Source organism: Trichoplusia ni, chromosome 1, assembly GCF_003590095.1.
Source record: "Trichoplusia ni isolate ovarian cell line Hi5 chromosome 1, tn1, whole genome shotgun sequence".
Taxonomy (NCBI): Eukaryota; Metazoa; Arthropoda; class Insecta; order Lepidoptera; family Noctuidae; genus Trichoplusia; species Trichoplusia ni.
The window spans coordinates 23,024,364-23,042,780 of record NC_039478.1 but is presented as its reverse complement, the minus strand read 5'-3'; the positions used below and the strand labels follow the sequence as shown (position 1 = coordinate 23,042,780).

The following is an 18,417-nucleotide window of genomic DNA, read 5'->3' as shown; positions in this document are numbered from 1 at the left end:
GACAAACATTGTGACACGAGGTTTATATATATTAAGATTTTAATATATATAAATCTCTTGCTAAAAACTTGAGAGATAGGATAGTTTAAATCTCAAGTTATAGTCGCAATTTCTTCTAACCACGCGGACGAAGTCGCGGGCAACAGCTAGTGGTTAAATAAATAATGTGCCCATCTTGGTTATATCGACTGTTCATACTCCCACATTTAGACATATATTTTATTTAATATTAAGCATAACACCCACTACAATATACTACGCCCACTCTGTCATAACGAATACTAAGTCAGTCTCAATTGTTTTTGATCATTGCTCGTCAAAGTTGAACTTTAATCCAGATAGTTTATGGATCATAATTTGAGAGGAGATAAGGAATTAACTAAATGACATTTGTTATTCCAGATGGACACTATGTATGAATTCAACAAAGTCCCTTAATAAGAGACAAAAATAATTATTCTATTAATAAAACTTTAAATATTGATTTAGGTTAGCTGTTTCTCAGAATTTTCAATCCCTACAAATATTGTAAATGTAAATGTAAGTTTGTTTGTTTTCACGGGAAAAATACTTAACTGATCGACGCAAAATTTTGTACACTTGTTCTTGAACGGATAAGAAGAAACATAGAGGTTTTCATCTTTAAATAAAACTTGAATATACTTCACAACAACATACCACGCGGGCGGAGCCACGGGCTACTGTTAGTAATACACATAATTATACATTTATCTAATACACACCTTGAGATTTAAACTATCCTATCTCTCAAGTTGGATCGATCTGCACATGGTGTGCGAATTTTATTATAATCGGTTAAGTGGTTTAGGAGTCCATTGAGGACAAACATCGTGACACGAGATTTATATATATTAATATATAGGTTGAAGTATAGAAATAAAAATTTTAGCCATAAGAATTGTAATAATCGTTGGGATATGACTATTATTTTATTATATTTTACAAAATAACTCAAATCTTCTGTTTAATCGTCTCAATCTTTAAAAATATTTTGAACCATCTTTGAATGACACCTACCCTCTCATAGCAATTGGTAATATTGTAAGAATTTTGGTGCAAAATGCTCGCGTCGTGTCGCGAGTTCGATCCCCGTAGTGCATGTAGTGCATGTATGTTTGTGAAATCCGCGCGACACAATGATTACATCTCTTGCTGCCGGATTTAAAAAAAAACATGGTTTGACCCGAGCCTATTGTCTAACTAAGCTTATACTAGACTAGCTGTTGCCCGCGACTTCGTCCGCGTGGTTAGAGATATAAGTTATGATTTATACCCGTCCTGTTTTTATCCACATTTTCCATTGTATCTTCGCTCCCATTAGTAGCAGCGTGATGCGCGTATATAGCTTAAAACCTTCCTCGATTAATGGTCTATTCAACACAAAAATGTTTTTTTCTTTTCGAACCAGTAGTTAATGAAATAAGCGCGTTCAAACAAACAAAAAAACTCTTCAGCTTTGTATATTAGTATAGATAGGTACCCTGTGGAGAATTTATTAGTTATCTGGTAAAACCAATAAAAAGCACATTGATTCAAAACAATAATTTAGTACAGCGCCCTCTGTGCAATCAATACGTTATTATTAGCCTTGATAGAGGCTCAGGGAACGACGGGACCTCAAGTGTTGCTATGGGAGGTGTCCCGACTCTCTAAGCTGTCTTGTTCGTCTGTTAAGAGAGGGCGCTGTTCACGATATAATATATCATAACACATAACGTTTTTTCATAATAATGATATTAGGGACAACTTCAATAATTGCTACGTAAATGTATTGTACTATTATACATATATATTAGCTATTCGATTTGAATGATGCGAGTATTTGTTTTTCTTGTATCCACTAACGACTGTGATGCCCACTGCTAAACTAAAAGGCAATAGTTTTATGTTATACTGACGACGGTAACGAAAAATAAAGCTTAACTTTTCAAGCCCCAGTATTTGTTTGTTTGATTTTTTGTATTTTCGAAGCATAAAAAGTCATCCCTCGGATGCCCACCCATTTGCGCACATTAATAAAAATTGTTAATAGTGAAACAGTATAAACTCATGAAACATGTAACATAGGTGTATCACTTGGAATCCTAAGAAATTGGATACTGAAAAAATAAACAAAAACAAAATTACAATTGTTTTCATAGTTATCCACATTTTTATATTCTTGCGTTTTTTCTAAGCTTCCAAGAATTCATTACTTATGGTCACGATGTTGGTAACAAATTGTCTTGGATCACCAGGGCTGCAGACATACAGGAGGTGTCATGACGCTCGGCATAGCTCACCCCTTTCTCCTACTCCTGCACCACTCCCACATTTCCTCTGTGTGCCACCCACACAAGCGTACGCGTCTGTGTGTGGCGGGGCGGGGCTTATCAGTGCCAAGCGCGATGGCGGAGCGTCGGGAGGTATAATTGTCATGACTTTGAATCTCTTTTACTATTAGAAGACAAATCTCATACGACAGTAATACACAGTTATTGAGACGATTTGTTACCGTACCTGCCCATATTTTGGTTCCAAACTTCAGCTGTATCGGAAACGTGGGTTGAATTTTTAATTCAATTCAATTCAAAGAGAAAAGTAAAAATGTAATTTAGAGTTTGTAGTGTTTCTAAATGACGTGATCTTGAGGCACAGTAGTGCCCCACCAAGACGAAGCAAGCGAGAAACAAGGGCACTACCTATCTAAGTACTTTTTCGGTTGTAATTCGGTTGTAAATGTCTAATTTGATAGATTCCAGTTCACAAACAGACCTATCATTGCTAATAAATAAATGTCTATCAACCGAAAACACAAATAAAGGTTCTAAATTCACTCAAATTTTAACTGAAATAACTAATGTCAGTTCTAAGAATCCTGATTCTGAACAACCAGAAGGGTTTTTTCGTGTATAACCACCTGTCAATACTACATCAGAATATAAGTGGGTTATTAAACAAATGTGACTTACTTTATGTAAATTTAGAAAATATGGCACGTAAAGATAAACCAATGGACATAATATGTATTACAGAACACAATATGTTGCAATTGTAGCTGAGGATTACCTATTGATGTTGGTACTAAAATGAGAACCTTTCGTATTAGAGTCCATTACGTTACTAAAACAATAGCCGTGGCTTAGCTACCCTCAATTTAATATTATCAACTCGACATGTTGGAAAACTAATCTGGCAACCAGTCCGAGAGTGCATCGCATCAATACCAGGGTCACATGAAGTGAAGGATGTGATAATACGCCGAGACATCAATGAAACCATTTTCCTCATTTCGTCGGTTCTGTAAAATTTTCAGCCAGAACTAATAACAAAAATACTGTTTCACATCAAAAACTTCCGTTGAACCTTTTAATGAAGGTAAAGAACAAAAATATAGGACCAGCTCCGTCATCGCACAAATAACTTACAATAAGTAACAAATAATTTTCCATTCTAAATGGAATTATTTTACGCAATTGGGAAGATAAAGAAAGAAAGAAAGGTACATTCTAAGAGAAAATGAATCATATTGTTGTTTTATGTTGCAGTATCGGTTTTATATGTACATATGTATCAATCCATTATTTAACAATCGTACCTTTTATTGAGCAGCTAAATTTATCTGTTTAATTTATTTAAAATACGAGGAATGCTTGGCAAGTGAGAAAGAGCGCTACATTGGTACAAATTAAAATTTTCGTAATGTTGTCGTGTTTGGTATCAAAATAAAAGACTTGATCTGAAACAGTCGAATATAACTAAATCCTTTAATAATAATAACAAGGAGGACGATTTACTTCTATGAAAACTATCGTAATATCGATCGTACTCACGGGCGGTTCTTTTTTAGCAAACTGCGCGCATCGAGTATATCTTTCGAAATTAATTTTCGAAGAATGTATTTATATTCAAATTATTCAAACCAAGACCTTCATTTTGATACTAAACATGAATAGTATATTATTTTTATATAAGTATTTAATTTTCAAGGTCTATCGCGGGCCTTAATGACCTTGAAATTTCACGCCTGTCTCTTTAGTTCAGCAAGCCGCCTTTCGGTGGCATTGGTTGTATTGGAAAACTACCGTAATCAGCTGTTTGTGAGACAGTATAAAGGTGTGGTATTTATCATCTTTGTGGATTGACATTAAAGGATATTTTTCTTTTTCCAAACACGTCGAGAACAGTCTTGAACGATTTGAAGTTATATCAAAAAAAAATATTTCAGCCTGCTACTTTATCGTTAAGCCCAACCGGAATGACAAACAAACAAGAAAGTGAGTGTATTAAAAAAATACTAATGCCTTTCGAGACCGTTAAATGAGTTGTTTTGTGCATAGTTCAATAGTTATCATACTCTTCTGTAATTACTTAGCTTGGCCAAGCTACTGTGTTCCTGCTCGCTATCCGCGAATAGCTGAAATGTGCTCTAAGTCCAACCACACTGCGTCGCATATTGGCTGAGCTCTCGTTTAATTTCCTTATCACACTTGAAAATAGACTTTAACGCTATCAACGTAAAGTTTAAAAACGCTTGAAATACAATAGATCAAGTAGAATACAAAGTTAAATTTGAAATTTGCTGATACCGGCCGCGTAGCTTAGTGGTTAAGTCATCCGAAGTAATATTTGGGAGACGCAGGTTCGATCCCTGTCGCGGCCACGGTTTTGGCACTCATTTTTTGTCATTCTTGTCTTAGTTTACTTATAATGTTTTTCTTTTGAATCGAATATTTTTCTTAAATATACATCTTGATGATGATTTCTCAAAAACTGTTCAAGTATGTACAAAGTATTTTTTTAAGAGTATTTGCTCGTTTCCGTTCGAGAAAAGATAAAAGCAATACACAAATAATATAACGCTATTTTCTCTACATTCAAAGAATAATATTATTTAAACTGTCTAAGCAGATGCTTATTAAATTTTTGACAATGAAAATCAGTTTAAGCACTGATGAGATAGCATTATTTAATTTAATTCGGTGTAAAATAAAACGCAACTATGAATGACCGAGCTTAAGTAAGGATGCGGAATTAAATAAATCGAATACTTTGAAACGACAAACATGTGGGGATATACTAGTCATGTTTGGTATCAAAATGAACGTCTCGATTTGAATAATTTGAATATGAATACATTGTCCGAGAATTAGTTATGAAAAAATTACTCGTTCCGCGCAGTTTCCTCGAAAAGTACCGCACGTGAGTACGATCGATATTACTCGACGCCGCGGCGCCTACTGCACCTAAAGTTAATCGTGAGTAAATTCGTTAATTACAATGAAAAGGTGGAGCCTTTTCATTGTAACTAACGAATTTAGTAATATTTGACTGTTTCAGATCAAGAGCTTTATTTTGATATCAAACACGATAATATTAATTTTAATTTATTTATATTCTAATTATTAAAATCAAGTCCATCATTTTGATACCAAACATGAAGTACATTTCAATGTGTGATTCTTAATGATTTCTGAATGATTTACTTAAACTCGTACATTCATAATTGCAATAAATATAAAAAAAAAACCAACAAAATAAAACGAATGACACGACAGCGTTAAAATAGAAATGAATATCACGACTACGGTTGTATTATGATGTCGGTGAAAAGCATTATTATAATCGTTAGAAATGTCTCCAAAAATCCATTTAAAAGATTTAATTCGTAGAAATTAAATAATTTAAATTAATTTTGTTTTAATAAAATGATAACTGGAAGTTATCATTTTGATTTTGTAATGACTCTACAAAATCAAAAGATTTTTTTTTTAAAGCACGTTTTCGGCTCCGCTCAACTAGAGTAAAATCAAATTAATTTATTAGTTTCTAAAATGACATTCCCACGGAGAAAATACCTGATTATAATACTAACCCTATTAAATACCTTATTAATATCTGGTTACTTGATTTTCTAATACTGTAACATCACAGTCATTCATTCATACAGGGCCCCGATTCTGCTATTTACAATGGCCGATGAATGAATGGCAGTATGATTAAATTTGAAATTATTTATATTCTCTTAAGCATTATGCCAATATAATTGAAAATTCATTCTGTTGACTTTGAGTGTACCGTCCCATACAAAATTTCTAAATATTGTGTAAGTGAAATGCTTAAGAGAATACGAAAGTGTTATTTAAAACATCGGCCATTGTAAATAGCAGAATGAGGGTTCTGTTCGCGGCGGGTGGCGGCCTGTGGGGTGGATCGATACTCACAAGACCGCGCCGCGCGGACAGTCTAATGACAACGCATAAACAACGCAGGGGGATTAGCATACGTAAAAAATAAAGCAGGCGGTCTCTGAGAAAGTATCCATCAAGCCCGACCAGTTCCAGGATGAATATTAAAAATATAATGACAATGAAACAAATTAATCGGCTTAGAAAAAACAAGATTTGATCTCGACGTTCGGCACAGACCTCATATATATTAGTAGGTACCGTACTAATATGACGTTACTATAGTAAATTATATGTAATCTACGTTTTATGACAACATTTAATGAAAACTAATGACTACCTAGAAGTAAATGATAATAAAACTAATAACAGAAACAAACACTTAAAATAAATAAAAAAAACTAAATTTGCGTATTTTTAACAGAATCCTAAATTCAAAAATTTCTCTTCAGTCATACCTGTGTTAACGTTGCTCGAGATTTGCTACGAATTGCTGCTATTCCTACGAAAGGCTACGATCTACGCAAACAAATTCCAAACGTGAATGTTCCGAAAGAGTACCCCTCGTAATAGGCTGCTTGGCTGAGCAACCAGGTTACGGCAGCCAATAGACGGTTATTCGAGATCCTTCCATCGAACCATATGGTCATAGAAGAAATTTGGGTAAAAAAGTTGTTCTTTTTTTGTGAAAACGCAACACAGAAAAAACACCTGATCTACAGGTTCTTCGAAACCCGCATTTCAAAGATGTTCGCACAATCTCAGACTGGCTTTTGCTACACGGGGATGTTAAGACCTTTGTAATTTCCTCGAAATTGTGGAATGAACTTGTTACTATAGTTGTATGTTTAATAATATTGTGGAAATCAATGTGATATGGCAACATATTATTTGAATACGAGTAATTCCTTCATTTCATTTTTATTTCTTTGTTTGTTACTTCAAAACCACTAACTGAATTAACTGATTTTTTCTTTTTTTCACGTATCGTGACGTAGGTATCATTTGATTTCATCAAGTTTGGCTCAGAGGTTTTTTATGTGCATTTTTATTCATGTTTTTGTTGTTAATACAATATCATTAACTTTTAGTTTTGTCAGTTACAAGATATCAAAGCTTGGCGGCATCAAGCATGGCGGCTAACCAAGCCCGCCCCCGCCACACACAGGCGCGTATAATTGTGTGAGTAGCACACAGAGAAAACTGTGGGAGAGTGGACTGGGTAGGGGTTTGATATCTGCTAACACCCTCGACCCCCTGTAGCCGGCAACCGAAGTTCAGCGTCATGGTAACTCCTTTGATTCATGCAGCCCTGGTAGTTCAAGCCAAAACTGTAGCAATATAGTGTTAATAAAAAAAATAAAAGATTAGTTAGTTGGACGCGAGAAGAAAGAATAGATGATACATAATTTCTATTATGGTTATTGCATAAACATCGATTCACAGAAAAAAAAAATGTGGAAATAGAATGCCCTGAAAACAAACAAACATTTATACTATTTTGAGAAAGCTAATTATAGTCCGAAAGAACTGTTGTTACTGCTAAAACGTAAAAACTTATTGTATGGCGTATCGCGTCCTGGAGAAAACTGTGTTAACGGAAAAAAATACGACATGATAGACAGGATGGTACTTAGACTGAACTGATCTCTGTTGTTAAAGCGTTCCAATTAACATTAATAAGACACCATTCTTTACACAAATATAAGTAAAGCGGTAGTATTTAGGTATTGTAACCATCTCAAAACAAGGCCTAAAGGATCGTACCTTAGATATTAAAACATTCCGTTTGCAACACATTTGTGTCTGTAGACAACAAAAAAAAAATAACATAAACACAGATCCTGAGACTCCTTACATATTACAGGGTCTGAAAGCCTACGCTTAAGCTCTCCACGCTTTTATTGACAATTTAGTTACGTAAAAATCTCGTAATGAACATGCCATATCGAAGTCAGAGGCGACTACGGGCGCTCTCGCTGCCTTGTAACGCTCTACTGACAGGGCGTCGAGTGAGGCGCCGCGAGGACCCGAGCGCGGGCCTAGGGCGCCCTCAGCGTGGTGCCGCTATTGCGCAGGTCATCAGAGCGAGCTAGCAATAGCTCTCCTCCTCACACTCCATACTGTAAAAGGAAAATACGATTCATGGAAGTATAAACTCAAAATCTTAACAGACAAAGCGTTGTTTTCAATGACATTGTGTGCCAATACCGTAGTAAAGCTAGTCTTGCTACTCACACTAGTAAAGTGTAGTCAGTGGTGAGGCTTTACTAGTGTGAGTGCTGCCCCCCCCCCGAGTGGGAGCGACACACACGCACAGTATAAAGCCTGGTTCAGGGAAAGTGAAATATTTGCGACTCACTAGTGATGATTTCGACTCGTATATTTGCACGTTACGTAACGTTAAGAAAAGAACAAATAAATGCTGTGCATATTTGTATTTAATTCCCTAATTAATTGCTACACAAATCGAAAGTATTGATAAAAAATGTCTTGAATCGCGAAAGGAATCTACGGAAATGAACAGAATGTAAGAAACAAAAGTAATAGCTAAACTTTTATATTCTTTTTCCAAAAAGAAAAGAAAGTATATAAGCCTGACCTTGAAAGTACCACCAAAAACGTTCGTCTGAACACGCACGAGCTGTCGTTTGGTATACGAGAGGAGTATACAAGGTTTACACGGATACAGGGAGGGCGGAGCCTTAGTATTGCGCATGCGCCAGACTCCTCGCGGCACTGCTGCCCTAGTAACTCGAGCGAAATTCTGGTACATTTTGGTGGAAATCTTGCCTCGAACTACCAGGCTAGCAGAAACGTGAGGAGATTCGAAACCACGCCCATTATGTACAAATCGAACCAATCAGCGATTCCCAAAAGTAGCCTAAACTTCTTCAGTAACGCCCATGGTTACTCCTACAGATGCCGCCATTTTGCCGATTTTATTGTCTCAGTTAATTTTGTTTGTATCTCTTGAACCCTCGAACAAATCAGTTAATAGTAAAAGAAGGAATGATAAAGTTTGTTTTTGCTTTTAATCTTTCAGTCTTAAGTTATAGCTTCGTTAGACAATTTAAAATAACAAAAAATAGTATAAAGACAAGCTCTTGGATTGCTCTCTCGGTAGAAAATTACATCAGTTCGACAATCTAATGACATCAGTTCACAATAGGCGCAGAGCGACGTAAACTGTTTCAGAGCCAATGGTTGGGCTTATTTAAGATCTATAGGACTTTTGGTACTGGAGTCTGTATTAGCAAACGTATTACCGGTTGAACACGAAGTATAACGTCGCACTGCTATGTATTATTCAAACAGAGATGTTTTGATATGCGATTGCTGACCTCCCATGACCAAAAACGTTCGGCTACAAGAAAATGATGGTGGAATGGCAAAATAAATGGGACGTTATTATTAAGGGCTATTTTCCATATTTACCAGATTTTTCAGTCCGATCAAGAGCGGCTAGTCTTCGGCCGTTGTCAGGATAGCTAACATCGAGATAGGGTGTTCAATCAAACACTTGATCAAGACTCATTATCGTTTATTTTATCCGAAGCATGATTCTGGTCATTTTTCCAACGAGAGTCACCACTGACTAAGCGCGCTGCAGAGATCAAACGGTGAAACAAAGTCCCAATAGGGCGTTGCGCTGCAAAACATTACACATAATAATTGAAACTATCTGCAAATTCTCATATTCACGATATCAACAACACCGCTGAATACTTTTCGACAATTCCTCTCTTTACTATGACGGAACAATCAATTGGCCTCATGACATCTTTCATTTCTCCTTAATTCGTTTGACAATAAAGTTGTCAACATGCCAGTATTAGTCCTATCTATACTAATATATAAAGCTGAAGAGTTTGTTTGATTGTTTGTTTGTTTGTTTGAACGCGCTAATCTCAGGAACTAATGGTTCGAATTGAAAAAATCTTTTTGTGTTGAATAGACCATTTATCAAGGAAGGCTATAGGCTATATAACATCAAGCTGCGACTTATAGGAGCGAAGAAACAATGGAAAATGTGGAAAAAACGGGGAAAATTCTAACAACGTGTACGAAGTCGCGGGCAACAGCTAGTAATAGCTATTCCTTAAATGCAGACTAAGGTATCAGAAAAAAGGTATTAATCGAAGTGTAGGATTTGTTTTAATGACTCACTCTGACATAAATATCGTTATATTTTACTTTGAGAACAAAAAAGTAACATGCTTCACATAAAAATTACTAAAAAAACTGAAATTGAACTTCATATTGTTTTTTCATTTCACAGAAAATACTGAACAGGTATTTTTCGTGGAATGAAAAAACTATGTGAAAATCGGTTCACCCAGTCGAAATTTCTAAAAGCCACTCTACAGTTAGTCCACGGATCACGGCGTGAACATGCCGCAAAGTAACAATGACTCTACACCTGCAATAGTTCACGGAATTATCACAGTTCCGTTCGCAACGTTGGATGAAATGGATTTTCGAACTTCGCTGAACGAAGTAGTTGTTGCTGCATCGGGCTTGCGGGCACAATTTCTTTATAGACAACCGCGCACTCACATATTATTTGCTTTGAAAAGATAAATGAGGATTAAAAGTAAGAAAAAAAAAATTGCGAAAAGGTTTTACCTTTCAAGGCCGCGACAGGATTCAAACTTGCTACCTTGTTACCTTAAGCACTAAGCTAGCGTAATAAAACACATAGAACTAATGTCAAATTAGTGTACTGTTTTCTAACAAATAAATTTATCTTTCTTTCTTTCTTTCATGGAACATACGTGCGAGCAGCGACGGCGGGCGCTCTGAGGATCTGACGGCGTCGCGGTACCAAGATTGTGGAATAAGGGCTCACTTAGCGTACCTATTAACGACATCGGTCGTGGTCGACGTCGTTGGCTCGTGAGCTGGTCGTGTGAGCGAGATAGCAATAGCTGCTGTGTGACCCAAGATTTTGTTTTATCTTCTTAACTATGAAAGATTTTGTTTTCCATAATTTTTGAACTTCGATGTAATAGACCTTGGGATCTGTGGTCTTGCAGAACCCTAACTAATGAACCAAATTTTATTGAAGGGCAAATAAAATAATAATTATTCTTTTTTTTAAGTTATTTCAATGCAATTTCATGTTTAATATAAATCTTATGTAGAATATAGAGCTGAATTGTAAAGTGTTTCAAATGTAGCTTAGTGCTTAAGGTAACAAGGTAGCAAGTTTGAATCCTGTCGCGGCCTTGAAAGGTAAAACCTTTTCGCAATTTTTTTTTTCTTAGTTTTAATCCTCATTTATCTTTTCAAAGCAAATAATATGTGAGTGCGCGGTTGTCTATAAAGAAATTGTGCCCGCAAGCCCGATGCAGCAACAACTACTTCGTTCAGCGAAGTTCGAAAATCCATTTCATCCAACGTTGCGAACGGAACTGTGATAATTCCGTGAACTATTGCAGGTGTAGAGTCATTGTTACTTTGCGGCATGTTCACGCCGTGATCCGTGGACTAACTGTAGAGTGGCTTTTAGAAATTTCGACTGGGTGAACCGATTTTCACATAGTTTTTTCATTCCACGAAAAATACCTGTTCAGTATTTTCTGTGAAATGAAAAAACAATATGAAGTTCAATTTCAGTTTTTTTAGTAATTTTTATGTGAAGCATGTTACTTTTTTGTTCTCAAAGTAAAATATAACGATATTTATGTCAGAGTGAGTCATTAAAACAAATCCTACACTTCGATTAATACCTTTTTTCTGATACCTTAGTCTGCATTTAAGGAATAGCTATTACTAGCTGTTGCCCGCGACTTCGTACACGTTGTTAGAATTTTCCCCGTTTTTTCCACATTTTCCATTGTTTCTTCGCTCCTATAAGTCGCAGCTTGATGTTATATAGCCTATAGCCTTCCTTGATAAATGGTCTATTCAACACAAAAAGATTTTTTCAATTCGAACCATTAGTTCCTGAGATTAGCGCGTTCAAACAAACAAACAAACAATCAAACAAACTCTTCAGCTTTATATATTAGTATAGATATAGATTTTAATTAATAGTATTTTAATTAATTTAATTATTTTTTATTTTGTTTTTTAACTTGTAAATATTTAACTCTGTAAAATTGTAAATAATTCAAAATAATAAATACGTTTTAATGTTAAGTAATAATGATGACTGTAAACATTAAACTATTCATGAGAATAAGCAGAATAACTTTGATGGATTTAAGTTATAATGCTTGGAAAAAGTCGAAAGTGGTCGACGAAAAGTGGTGAAGTCGCTCATAGAAAAACATATCATTGACAAGTTATGTCGTTGGACTTTTATCCCAATGGTTCTGAAAACAGAGTCCAGTTTCCAGTAGCTTTACTTTGAGTTATTGTGTTCATTCCGTTGTTTTGGACTGTTCTTGCAATATTAATAGTAACTTAAACTACGACGATAGGATACTTAACACAGTCATGTTTAACGATGTTAAGTTAACATGAAGAAATGTTCGATTTTCGTGTCATTCCGTGATAGTTGTAATTTGGACTCTTTAAAATTTCACTCACTATTAGTTTTCATAGTTAGTTGTCTCAAACGATTATTTTTCGTTTTTCCTCATTTTTACTTATTTCTTCGCCAGAGATTGTTCGCTAGTTCCTCGTAGTTTGAAGCGTTCATCTAAACGTTATTGGCAGACATACGGACGGACAAACATCAACCTTTGACATATAACCCAATCTTAGAAACCAGAAGTGAGGACAGGTTTTTAAAAAGAAAGCACGGTTACGTCACAAACAATTTAACCAAATCAGTACAAAGATAACTTAAAGTTAATACATCAAACTCTAATTACTGCAAAGGAATATGAATGGCAATTATCGAAATAACAATATGGATGCTATGCTGAATAAATACAACGAAGGTCACGGAGATGTTCCAGCGAAGCCAGCTGACAGCGGTGAGAGAGCGTTGTTACAGTATATCAGAATGTACTCTGTGGAGCGTTGCTAAGGGCGCTCCGTCTTTTATAGCGGACTGCTTGTCAAATCCCAGGTTCGAAAGAGGTTTTACTAAGGATCTTGAAGGAGGTTTCACTTTGAAAAGGAGGTTTCGTTACCACCAAATATCAACCTTTCTTCAACAAAGTCATTAAACAACGTTTCAAGTTCTATAGTGCGCTGAGAGTTTGTAAGTATTTATACTAAAATCCTCTTTACTTGCACACTTATTGAGTACAGTGCCCTCTGTGAAAATGACACGATATTAAAGCTAGCTGTGGGGCTCAGGGAACGAGGGGACCTCAAGCTGTATATTAGTAACGAGTTATTATCACAGAGGGCGCTATGCGCAACAATTTTGTAACGAAATAATCCATGTGAGTAAAGAAAATAAAAAGGTTTTTCATTAATATTTAGAATTTAGACTATTAGACAATTTTGACTTTCAGTACGTTAAGTGTTCTTGTACATACATACGGCTGTGTACCAAATCAAAGCTTAAAATTGTTTATCAACTTGGGGATATGTAGCAACATACATTAAACAAAACAATTTGCAAACGAACAAAACAATCAGGAGTTTTATTAATTTTAATTATGGAATATTATATATTATTTATATATTTATATATATATTTGGATCAAATGTGCCTGCTAGTAAAAATGGTAAATAATGCAAAAAAGTAATAATGGTTTAAAAAATACTTAAAACGTTTGAACAAAACCAGAATACCTGTATACAATTGCCGATGAATTAATGAAAATTGGATTATAATAACAATATTCGTATTCTCCTAAGCACTCTGCCAACACAATAAGTGGAAATTCAGTATTGAATTGCGACGGTTCACTCTCAGTCATTACGTACTTCCAATTTAGCTTTGTGTTGGTATTAGCTTCCACAGTAAAAATGTCTCTTTTCTCAGACGATGAATTTTCGTGATTGACTGCCTTCTTTAAAGAAACTATTTAAAAAAAATGATTCTTTCACTATTGAGAAGCTACATTATACGCCGTCAACATACCTAGGCTCTAATATATTTTCATAAATATAACGGTTCCGTAAGTCTTGTAACAGATGGCAAGCAGCACCGTGTGTGCTCGTTACACGAACCATTTAGAGCCACCTTTGACCCTCTCATAACTCCAAAACAATTATACACAAACATGTCAAATTTAAATCATATATTAAGACTTGTGAGATACATATTATGTATCTACTATTTTTTGTAAACATATCTCTCACGTTTATATAAATATTAGAGTCGAAAAATCTTAATTTTTTATCACTGACTGACCTATAAATCAAAATAATAACCCAGTTCCAGATGACCTACAAAGTTCAAATTTGGCATGCAGATGAGTAATTAGGTAAATACAATGGAAATAATTAGAAACTATTAATGTTTCATTATTTTATTATAATTTTTCACTTAATTGATTCAATTATAATATATTCTTAGTGCCTTTAAATGTAACATAAAATAAATTATGTGCAAAAAGAAATGATATCTCACCAAAAACCTAAATGTGAAATGAGAGCCAAGTTCAATGGTCAGGAAAAGTTATCAAAACACACAAAATGTAAAATACTTTTTATAAATATCTTAGCTATTTTATATAATGGGCGTCTCGTTGAGATGCACCTTAAATGAAAAATAAATAATTAATTACCAGGTTCGTTTTTGAATGATTATCATTTAAAGCAGCTAGGCTGAGGCATAACTTTAGAATACTCCAAGACAAATTGAAAAATTGATTACTTCAATATAATTACCCCTATCCACAAAAAAATATATTATTTGACTCAATCTATTTACAAAATAAAATACCCAAAGGGCAGCAAAACCTTTTAAGGTCACATAAAACAGTCACTCTATTGCAGGTATTCAAAATTTAATCATTATCTATTTCAATGTTATACTCCAATACACTACAAAAAGTATAAAATGAAATTTGGCGCCCAACGTGGTGTCAGGAGAGCGCTTTTGAAATTAAAAGCAAAACTTCACTATACTCGCAACACTGGAAATACGCATAACTTTCATTCAAAATAAATAATTCTAGTAAATTAAATCCGGTTTAGATTTAACTTAACAAACAAAAATAAATTTCTGTATTACATTTTTGTCATGTCACAAAGTTTCATAAATGTCGCTTTCATTTTGAGTGACTTAAAAGTCTGTATGCTCTGTAGCTCACTTCAGACGAGAGCAGAATCAATAAATCTCCCGAGAGCAACCGGTGACCGACGACGCTGCGAGGAAAAATAAACAAATATCAAAATCTCTAACAACTGATCCGGAATAAATCTCGTTCGAAAAATGGCAGGTATGTAATATTAAATAACTAGAAATTTTGTAAAAACTATATTATGTATAGTTAATATTACTTTTTTTAAATATCAAAGTCTCTAAGTTCTATTATGAAGGCGATTGTTTTGATTTTTAACTTACTTAGCATTTGCTTTTCCTGAAAATGGGTTATTTAACATTAACTATGTGTAAACTATTGAACCACAAAATGGAGGTCAGGTAATCGATTTTGAAAATCTTCGTTATTAATTTTAAACTATTTGTTTTCTTTTGTTATTTATGTCAAATTATATCATTTTATTAATGAATCGGTTGATATCATACAATTTCGCTTTAAATTCTAGTATTTATGATGTTAAAAAATTGTGCTTGAAGGCAATGCAATATGTCTGACCTCCTTTACTTGTTGATGCGCAATTGTGCAAGTGCGACTTACGACAAGGCTTACAGATCCTGAACCCGAAAACTAGAAACATTATCAGCCTTATCTTTTACTACTATTCATTATATTTATTTAATTTCACTTCTTATACATGAAAAATACACAATTGAGGACTTAATGCTTGCGGCTTTCCCTACCAATCAAATAGCAAGAAGCAAGCGCATATAAATAAAAATAGTTCTAATAATATTGTTTACTCAAAGTTTATGTCTTCGTAAACCATGTCTGACAGGGCGAATGAGGCGTGGACGTGGTCGTGGCGGCACGAGGTGGGACTCGCCGCATGAGCCGGAGCCCGAGGACACACCGACCTCGCTGGCCGGTGACAGCGTGGCGCTGGCCGTCTTCAAGGCCGCCACCGTGCAGCTCAACGAGCGCCAGGACCGCCACGAGAAACTCGTCAAGATGTCGCGTGACGTCACCATCGAGAGCAAGAGGATTATCTTCCTGCTGCACTCCCCCGTCAAGTAAGTCACTATGATCATTGTACCAGACAAAATTATAATAAGCCCTAAAATATTCATGCTTCATTAATTCCCCTTAATTTTTCAGGAAAGAAGGCTACGAAAAAGCCATTGAAGACGCCAAGATTCGTCTCGACAAGCTTGTCCAAGGCCCGCTGAAGAGCATCGGCTTGGAGCTGGAGCAGAGCCCGGCATACCTGCACCACCGCGCTGTGACTGCTGGCTTGCAGGAGTACATTGAGGCGAGGACTCTGTACTCCATTACATCTACTGGAACGATCTTGTCGTACGCGGAGGCTCAGAAAGAGCTGGAATATGTGGTGACGGAGAAGGAGGAGTCGCGGACCGTGGTGACGCTGTTGCCGCACACCGACTACATGCTGGGGGTGGCTGACCTCACCGGAGAGCTGATGCGCAGGGCCATCAACAGCATCGCCGACAACAACCCTGACTACGTCCACCAGGCTAGCAGCATTGTTAGGGACCTGTACACTGGCTTTCTGGGTAAGTGATACCGCATTATTTAAGTCACAATTAATACAACAGTAAGTTCTTATTTAAAGGTTTTAATGAAATAAAATACTACATTATTTTTTTTCTCAATCATCATTCACACTAACTCATTGGCGAACATATTCCAGGTCTATCGCATTGCCGGCTGTTGTCCCGCAAGCTCCCGACCACTCGCTCCAACGTGAGCAAGGCTGAGATGGCGGTGTACGGGCTGAAGCTGCGCGACGAATTCGGCCACCCACCAGGAGCTACCCTCGCCGAGGCTAACATCGAGCATCCCGGCATGCTCGAAGATGCAGAAGGCGACGACGGATTTTATTAAAAAAACTGTCGAACCTATTCTATTCTATCTTAGCTAGTTAGTCAAATTACATCTCAATGTCTATTACCTATTCTTCTAATAAATACCTTCCTCTCTGAAAACAGTGTTTTCTTGATGTAAACTTCTCGTATTATGAGTTGAAAAAACAACTTGGGCAGAAATGGCAGGGCCGCGCAAAAATGCAGGATAGATGAGTGAATTACACCATTTACACCTCAATTTAAAACTACTATAATGAATAGCAAAATGTACTAGGTTGTACCCAAAATGGTACGGTTACTAGTTTTGTATTAGTATCACCAGCTTTCCGTAAAATAGACACCCACTTGTTAAGCATTTAAGTCACGGATCAAAGCAAGATTCCAAGTCAATACCACAACAATTTTTTCCAATAAACAGTTGAAAGTAACTGGTTGGAGTTACTTATGTTTGATAATAAAAACATCGCAGTTATTGATTGGTAACGATGCCTCATAAACAGATGTTTAGGAACAAATAATTGTATGAATTGAATGAATACGCTTAATAAGTAGTCACACAGCTGCCGGAGTCTTGCGACAGCTGCGTGTTTGTTGCTAACGAGTAATTACCAACAGAATTGAATCCCAGACAAAGGGGGGAACAAATAAAAACCAGTATTATGTTTTGGCTGCAAATTTCCCTTCCCTTTATCCTAAAACTGGAATTCGCACAATGAAGGCAAATGGGGGAGCGCCGTTTACCTCGTGCCACGATAGATGGCGTTGTGCTTTGAGACGCAATTTCTAAATCGCGCTATCGTTATGTTCGGAGTGGGGTATATAAACCCCAGACAGCCAGCGTTGAGTCAGGGCCAGTAAGTTAGTTCTAAGTTAGAATTAAGGTGAATCGGTTGTTTTTACAACACCCAATTTTTGAAAAAGTCCGTCAAAGGACTTTGTAAACTTTGAAAGTGCCGCTGCGAGAAGCGTTGTGTTTAATTGTTAGACATAACGTTTATTGCAGTTATGTGGAATCGTGGTAAAAACGATTATTGGTATCGTGGACCCTGTCGAGTGCCTCAAAATATCAAGATAAGGGTAAGTTAAAGCCAAAGTTTACCGAATAAAAGATATTCTGTAATAAAACTAGCCAAGTCTCGATGGAGCAATGTAATCTAGACAAAGTCGTGCCAAGTTTAAGGTTCCTTACTGCGATGTCTTATTATTATAGTTAATGTTGTG

General features: G+C 35.9%; 1 protein-coding gene across 3 annotated transcripts in view; it reads left to right on the top strand.

The window, feature by feature from the left end:
- LOC113499875 (translin-associated protein X-like) overlaps positions 1-17,330 on the top strand; it is an 87,823-nt gene extending 70,493 nt beyond the window's left edge. Inside the window, exons 2-6 of one of the 3 annotated variants that reach the window (XM_026880458.1) lie at positions 14,482-14,530; positions 15,357-15,490; positions 16,149-16,383; positions 16,469-16,884; positions 17,022-17,330. In XM_026880458.1, the coding sequence (XP_026736259.1) occupies positions 15,484-15,490; positions 16,149-16,383; positions 16,469-16,884; positions 17,022-17,215 (852 nt within the window). In that variant the 5' untranslated portion in view covers positions 14,482-14,530; positions 15,357-15,483 and the 3' untranslated portion in view covers positions 17,216-17,330. Of the gene's footprint in view, positions 1-13,262; positions 13,351-14,481; positions 14,531-15,356; positions 15,491-16,148; positions 16,384-16,468; positions 16,885-17,021 lie in introns of those variants that run through there. The other 2 variants (XM_026880475.1, XM_026880467.1) reach the window with 2 other exon arrangements.
- The last annotated feature ends 1,087 nt before the right edge of the window (positions 17,331-18,417 follow it).